General features: G+C 32.1%; 1 protein-coding gene and 1 pseudogene across 1 annotated transcript in view; one reads left to right on the top strand and one right to left on the bottom strand.

Annotated features, from left to right (window-relative positions):
* VPS13B (vacuolar protein sorting 13 homolog B) overlaps positions 1-8,312 on the top strand; it is a gene marked incomplete at its 3' end in the record, with an annotated part of 647,903 nt that overhangs the window by 80,949 nt on the left and 558,642 nt on the right. The window contains exons 14-15 of the mRNA XM_025050073.1: positions 2,222-2,391; positions 5,165-5,359. Of these exons, the coding sequence (XP_024905841.1) occupies positions 2,222-2,391; positions 5,165-5,359 (365 nt within the window). The remainder of the gene's footprint in view (positions 1-2,221; positions 2,392-5,164; positions 5,360-8,312) is intronic.
* On the bottom strand, positions 1,440-1,558 carry LOC112483624 (annotated as a pseudogene).

Raw genomic sequence — 8,312 nt, 5'->3', positions numbered from 1 at the left:
CGTGTATACGTTCATATAAAACATGAATTTTTATTTGAGGTTTTTATGAACTTTTATTGAAGTTAATCATCTCAGAAATGTATACTTTCATCTTTGATTGCCAGTTCTATTTCAATTATCCATTTTTGTAAAATATCACGTGAGTTTATCACCAGTAAACAAAGAGGCAATACAACTATATGCTTTGTTATCTGTCATGAGCTAAAAATGACAAATACTGGTAATCAGTAACCAAACCTGATACACTTTCAAAGAAATCACATGATTGGTCACTGATCATGATGCTCATCTCTATGTAATGATTCGTGGACTGAAGAACCAGCAGCGAAATTGTACGTTGTGCAGTTATTTATAGATATAATATTGTGGTAACTGATATTTGAGTTGTACTTTTGGGAAATGACATTTTTAAAGAAATCCATGCATATCAGAATTGTGCAGAGCTGGAGCTGCTCGTATATACATATACCATAAATATGAGTGCATATGTATTAAATGTGAAGTAGTTAGCAGTTCTCCACTTTTTTTGGTAGCTAATTATTGGAGTATAACCTACAAATTGGAAAGCACATAAAACTTAAACCATATCTATGTAACTGTTCAAGAAATGGAACCTTAACATCACTCCAGAAGTCTCTCTTTGTGCCCTCTTCTGATTATACGTGACCCGGCAAATAACTACTCTCCTTCTAACATCATAGGTTTAGGTTTATTTTAGAATTTATGTAAATGGAATCACACAGTGTGTACTCTTCTGTGTCTGGCTTTAGCTTATGTTTATGAGCCGTATAGTATCATCCCATTGTGTGACTATCCATTTTATTGTTGATAAGTATTCGGTTAGTTTCTGGTTTTTGGTTATTATGATACTGATGCTAAAAAGATTCTAATACATGCCTTTTCAACATATGTACTCATTTCTGTTGGCTGTTTAAGGGTAGAATCACTTAGGTAAAAGGATTGCATATGTTCATCCTTAGAGATAATTTCCAAACTGTTTTCCCAGGCAGTTGAACTATTTTGCACTCTTACCAACAACATAGGAATGTTTTAGTTGCATTTGATCAGGGGTTGGCAAACTATGACTTACTGCCACTTTTTGTTTTTAATGGGTTTTGCATTTTAAGTAGTTGGGAAAAAACACAAAGAAGAATCATATTTTGTAACACATGAAAACTATATGAAATTTAATTCAGTTTCCATAAGTAATGTTTTATTGGACCATGGTCATGCTCATTCAGTTATGTTTTGTCCGTAGCTGCTTTTGTTACCACAGTGTCAGGGTTGAGTAATTGTAACAGAGACTGTACTGCCCACAGAGTCTAATATATTTTCTCTCTCTTTTTTTTTTTTGTCAGGCTAGGCAACCCTTGGTTGACCTCACAGATTGCAAGGACCTTGTCAGTTTACAATCCCTTATATTTTTTATTTTTTTTTTATGCCTACAACACCTGGTCTTCCTAGATGGTCTCCCATCCAAGTACTAACCAGGCCCAACTCTGCTTAGCTTCTGAGATCAGACGGGATTGGGCTTGTTCAGGGTAGCATGGCCGTATACAAATATATTTTCTATATGGCTTTTTTTATAGGATTTGCTGATGTTGGTCTACATATTTGCTAGCACTTAGTATTCTTAATCTTCTTTTTTTTTTTTAAGCCATTCTAGTGGGTCTGTAGTTATATCACATTGTTACTTTATCTGATGCCTAATAATGTCAACTAGTTTTTGATAGAATTTTTTGCCATTTGGATATATTATATGTTGCTTATTGAAGGCTTTTTGGACCATTTTTCTATTGAATTATTTGTTTATTAATGAGTTTTAGGAGATTAAAAATTTTTTTTAATATGCTGTGGGTACAAGTCCTTTGTGGAGTTATTTATATCTCTATGGCAATATTTTCTCTTAATCTGTGGCTTGCTTTTACATTATCTCAATGGCATTTTTATTAATAAAAACTGTTATTCTTTTAACAAAAGAGATTGGAAATTTCTTTAAAATTAAAAAATTTTTTAAATCAGAAATGTAAAATTTTAGATAGCAAAGACATACATTTATATTATGGAGTAATATAATTTTTTAAAGCTAATATTTTGTAGTTTATTGTTGAAGAGGAAAAATAGAATTTGACCTTAAATTTGGATAACCAATTAATTTTTTAATTATTTAAGAAAATTATCTAAAAATAATTTTTATTAAATTTTTATCATTTCATTTTAGATATTAAGGATGAAAGTGAAATAATACTGAATCCAGAAGAAATGGCATCTTTGGAAGAATATATTCCTACTCGACATACAAGTATTACTCTTCTCAAATGTACTTGCACAATTTTCATGGCTGAATTCAACTTGCTGGATCAATTGCTGCCTGTCATTATGGGAGAAAAGGTATATTTTGCAATTTATTTCCATATATGCATGTTTGTTTGTCCCATGATATTGTAAGAGGAGGGTGATTAAGTAAAAGAATATCTGCTCATATAGTTATCCTATGAAGTTAAAGCAATGTAAATGTGATTGTGTTTTCAACCTAAGGCTATTTAAGAAATGTTGAAGAACGTGGGCCTGGAAGTCAGACCACGATATACTAGCTGTGACACCTTATGATATCTTGTCTTATTTTCCTTTTCTGAAAAACAAAAGAAAATTATATTTTTCAAGTGGGCTGACAGATTAAACCAGTAAAGAAGCAAGAAGCCCAGATATTCAGATAGTTTATTACTTACATAGATAGTAAAGTAAATCAATAAAGGTATCAGCTTGCTATGTCCCTTTCAGGACAGCCCTTAAACCAGAAGGCCAAATGACATGGAACACACATGGTAGGGTACCCTGTTGATAAAGATTTAATTCTACACTGCAGCTGAGCAGGTATATATGTCTGTCTGTCTGTCTGTCTGTCTGTCTGTCTCTCTCTCTCTCTCTCTCTCTCTCTCTCTCACACACACACACACACACACACACACAGCTGTACTATTAAGAAGGGTAGGTGGAAAGCCCATTTATCTCATCTGGATGAGGGATGCTGATGAGAAAATATCTCATACCAGGCTCCCTCAAGATGACAAGGTGAGTGAGAAATTTTTTAACAGCTCCTTACAAGACCACTTGTCTTCCCCTGTTCTGATAGTGTCATAGGATGTTCTGCTAAGGCTCAGGTGTTCCCATGGTTGAGCCTTGCCTTTGTGATCTGCATGGATTTGTGTAAGATTGTCAGGAAGCTGGCACAGAGCAGTTCCCCTAGATTCTAGAATTATTTTGAATATTCAGTGAGATAATGCACATAAACCATTTTGCACATGTTAGGAACCCAGTTATTAACTATTGTTATTCTATTTAATGAGGGCTTATTAGATGCTTAATATTTGTTTAAGGTCAGTAAGGTCACTGTATTGCTTTCTGAGTTTGCCATATACATAATAAGATATCTGTTATCTTTATTATTTTTTAAAACTATTTTAACTCTGACTTTAAGAAGAATTTATGGAAGTATAGCAGGGAATTGATTATGAGGTAGTAGTTTCATTTTGTATATTTGTTCTCTATTGGCTATTCATAATTAATTATTGTGTTGCTAGGTAAAGATATCACTGGGGAAAATTTCAGTGAAGATTAAAATATGTCAATATTAGACATGAACTTTAAAGTTACTGTGATTAATAAGTTCAAGGAAGAGGCAAAAACGTAGAAGATTTCAAAAGAAACCTCAGTCCATAAAAGAAGAACCAAATGAAGTTCTAGAACTGAAAACTATGACACAAGTTAGCAGTAAAAGGGTGGAAAAGATATACCATTTAAATGCTAATCGAAAGAAAGATAGTGTGGCTATTTTAATACTGGCAAATGTAGAGTTTAAGACAAGAAGTGTTATTAGAAAATAAAGAGAACCACTTTATAATGATGAAAGTGTCAACTCTAAGAATGAACAACATAGATAAATCTCACAGATGTTATGTTGAATGAAAACAGGCAGACATTAGTATATACTGTATAATTCCGTTTATAGGAAGTTTGAGAACAGACTAACTAATCTATGGTGAATATTGGCTACCTCTGATGAGGATTCAGTATTGCCTTAGGAGGGACATAAGAGCCTTCTAACGTGCTTGAAATGTGTGGTGATTATAGGTGTAAAAGTTCATTGTGCTCTGTCCTTCACATTTGTGTGTTTTGCTGTAATACCTCAATAATTCAAAACAGTCACTTAAAGTAACTGCTTAATAAGTAGTAGTTTAAAAATTATAATTAATAATGAGTCAAAAAAGCAGGATTGTATGTTTAGTCAATTTTAGGCACAGTATTTCTCAATAATGGCACTTTCGGTTTTTCGTACTGGAGAAGTATTATTTATTATTTACCACCTTTAGCCAATGCCTGCTAAATGCCAGTAGTGCTCCCTAATTATTGTGACAATGAAAGACAGACAAAACAAGACAGTGAAACTCCTTTTTCCCACATTTTTTCCACGTACCTCCGGATAGGTTATACTGTTTCTCTTTGAGAACTATGGGTATCACTTTTAAGGGAGTAAGTTAGTTCTGAGAGGAGCCGTGATGCTTGCTAATCAGGGTTGATACTCTGGATATCTTGAAACTTTACCTGCATTTGTTTGGAAACTTAGAAAGGTTCTGTATCACTGAAAATGCTAAGCCTATCTTGAGAGTCCTAGAACTTCATGAGCCTTTAGCATGTGTATTATTAGTAGATATGATATGGATCAGAAATTTAAGTTTGCTTACAGTATCTTTGAAACTGTCTGGAGTAGTTCACTTAGTCCCTTAGGCATCTAATTGTGAATAAAGGCAAAGAAGATAAAAGGAGTTTATATCTAGGAAGTTTTTTTGTAATTGAGCTTAAGAAAAACCTTCAATGCACTGAGGCATGTAGTGGCACTATTATAGTTGATTGAAAAAATAAAAAGCTTGCTAAAAGGGTAGTGATAATTTTGCAATAAATATGTATTTTTTGAAATCTGGGACATACTTAAAAATATGTAGAAGGTGTTTTTATTTGGTTTTGATAAAAGAGTCCCATAGAAAGGCGTCATTTCTAGATTGATTTGATATCATTGCAAACTCTGCCAATCTGAAGCTTATATAGTGGGCATTGCACATCAGTCATTGTTCTCCTGAAATATAAAGTGAACACTATTATTTTCCAGAACTCAAGTAACTTCATGAATACTGCAAACTTCCAATCTCTTCGGCCTTTGCCATCTATTCAGATATTGGTGGATAAAATTAATCTGGAACATTCTGTGCCGATGTATGCTGAACATTTGGTGCACGTGGTCAGCAGCCTTACTCAGCCTTCTGATAATCTGCTTCATTATTGCTATGCACACTGCTACCTTAAGGTATGAAAAGTGAATTTTCTTGTTTATTAGTATCTGGTTGGCTTCGAGAGAATTAAATCTATTTTTTTATTGAGTTTTAATTTCACAGAATTAGTACTCCATAAGATGAAATTTAAATAAGCTATCATAGCTATCTATATTCATTATTCAATACAATTAAAATGAATAAAAAATAAAAGTTCCTCTTTAAAAGACATTTCTTCAATTATTTGGACTTATACCTTGATGTTTGTAAGATAATAATAATTATAATTTTGAAGATTTTATGTGTCATTGATGATATTTATAAGCAGTGTGAAAGAGCATTTAGTTTATGATGGTGCTTTAAAAGACTCATGATTTCCTTGAGGGGATGATTTATGTGAGACAATGTTTTATAAGGAGGGTTTAACACATTTGTTTTTTACTCACTTTCTTCTTATTGAATTTGTGTTAATTTCTTGATGCTACAGAAAATCTGATTGCTTTAAATTATGTAAATTATTGGAGCTTTGCTCATCTCGTCCATATCTTTTTTTATAAATAAATAATACACCCCAGTATAAGTAATACAAAAAGATAAACTCAAACGTTGATCAATAAGTGTTTTTGCTAAGCAAACCCAGATAGATGTATAGTCTAAGTGTAGATAGCATATACCTAATCAATTCTGTTTTATGGACTATAGGAAACCAATCAAAGATGCATTCAAGAATAAGTACTAAAATTAGCAAAATATCCTCTAGGTCCATCTATGTTGTCACAAATGGCAAGATTTTATTCATTTTTATGGCTGCATAATATTCCATTTTATATATGTACCACATCTTTATCCATTTGTCATCTGTGGATGGACACTTAGGTTGCTTCCATATCTTGGCTATTTTAAATAATGTTGCAATGAATATAAGGATGCATATATCTTTTTGAACAAACAAACAAACAAACAAACACAGATATAGATAAATCGATGGTTGCTAGATGAGAAGGGGGGATTGGTAGGATGAGTGAAAAAAGTGAAAGGGATTAAGAAGTACAGATTGCCGGTTATAAAAATAGTCACAGAGATGTAAAGTGTGGCATAGAGAATATAGTCAGTGATATTGTAATAATCATGTATGGTGTCCGATGGATACTTGCCTTATTAAGATAGTCACTTCATAGGGTATGTAAATGTCTAATCATTATGTTGTACACCTGAAACTAGTATAATAATGTGTGTTAGCTGGAATTGGGAAATAAAAAGTGAAAAAAAAAAGAACAAGTACTAAAAATGTACTAAATTTTATGTAAAGTACTATAAAATTAGAGGACTCCCAAAATAGACCCCTGACTATATTGGTTCATATTTATTGTTTGGTATTTTAAAGTTCTTAAGTATTTGTGTATTTGTAAAGTAAAAAGAAACCAATTTAAAGATATCAGTTTTAGACCACCTCTAGATATATTTAAGATGTTCAGATTTAACTGATTTCAAACCATATAGAGTAGAAGAACGTTTTTCTAGCTGTCAATGCAAAGCCTATTTTTAAGACGATAGAGGAGACTCCACTCCCTTGATGGAGGAGCCACAGTATCATGTTGCAACAAGGGAGGTGTGGACACAGAGAAATGTGATTCATTGAGGGTCATTATTATAATGATCACAGTGTTTTATGTTATGTGGGTAGAAGCAAAAGGTATTCTTGAAAGCTAGATATATATTTTATACCTGTGCTCTTTAATTCATTCCTACAGTTTATACACTGAAGTGTATTTTTTTTTAATAGTGGTACAGCAATATCAAATTATAATGTTAAGAATATTTGCTTTATTTTGTTGAAACAGGTCTAATTTTAGGCAGTTCACCAATCTTTCCAAGGTATTCTACTTATGTAGGATTCATTAATTTGGTAACTATTAAGTTCTTTCCATACTGCAGACATTCAGCATTAAAGATGAATAAGGTATGCTTCATCTTCAAGGAAAATGGTCATCAAAGCCATTGTTTATCAATATAGTTGTCATCCATACTGACATAAAAGTTGTTGGGATAGTTGTTTACCACTGCTATTGTTAATAGGTTAAAATCCTGATAAAATTTCCAGGGCAATGTAAAAGTTATAGTGTTGTCCAGATAAAGTTATATTTTATAAAAGGTCTTTTGCTACACATGTTGTCTAGTTGTCTTTTAAATTTGGTTAGTTTGACTATCACTATAATGGATAAGTTAAATGTCCCAGGAATCTAGGTGGTGTGCAGAGTGAGAATAGTATGTAGAAAACTTTTCATTGGTATTATGAATATTGAATACTTAAAAAGAAAAGGCCTTGAGTCTTGACTATTTCATTGCATTTTTGATGCTGCTTTACTAGCTTAGTACATTTAAAAAATTTCAGGATTTGGTGGTTTTAATTTATATGACTCAAAATACTAATTTGTTAAAAAGTTTATTAGCAGTTCTTGTTACTTGGGATGATTACTATATAAAACCTTTGAGGACATTTTTAAAGTTTAATTTTCACTATTACAGTATTAAAATATTACAGTAGAGGATTTAAATGTCTATTTTATGTGTGCAGCATTTAAGACCCTAAATAATTTTCAATTACATACTCAAACACGTACTCAATTTTTAATTTTGTATACCTAATTTTGACTATATGATGAAATGGTATGTAGTACTCATTTTATGTAATGAAATTTATTAATTGAGAGAGTTGGCATCGATGTGTGAAGAAAACATGCAGATGAAAATTTCATATGTTTTACTAAATCCTCTTTATGTAACTGTGAAACCTGTTCTTTGATGACATATGGCGTGAACTAGCTAAGACATTACAAAGCATCTCATGTTTGAAACATGTAGAAAATAAATTAGTGAAAGTACCCTATAAACTATATAATAATATAAATTTAAGGTCATGCTACTTGTAAGGGTCAGCTATGGTAGATGCTTCAGAGAGATCAGGAAGGCTATAGTAGAATCAAAACC

This window comes from Pteropus alecto, unplaced genomic scaffold (assembly GCF_000325575.1).
Source record: "Pteropus alecto unplaced genomic scaffold, ASM32557v1 scaffold164, whole genome shotgun sequence".
Lineage (NCBI taxonomy): Eukaryota > Metazoa > Chordata > Mammalia > Chiroptera > Pteropodidae > Pteropus > Pteropus alecto.
Note: the sequence above shows the minus strand (reverse complement) of the source record. Positions and strands in the feature narration are given on the sequence as shown.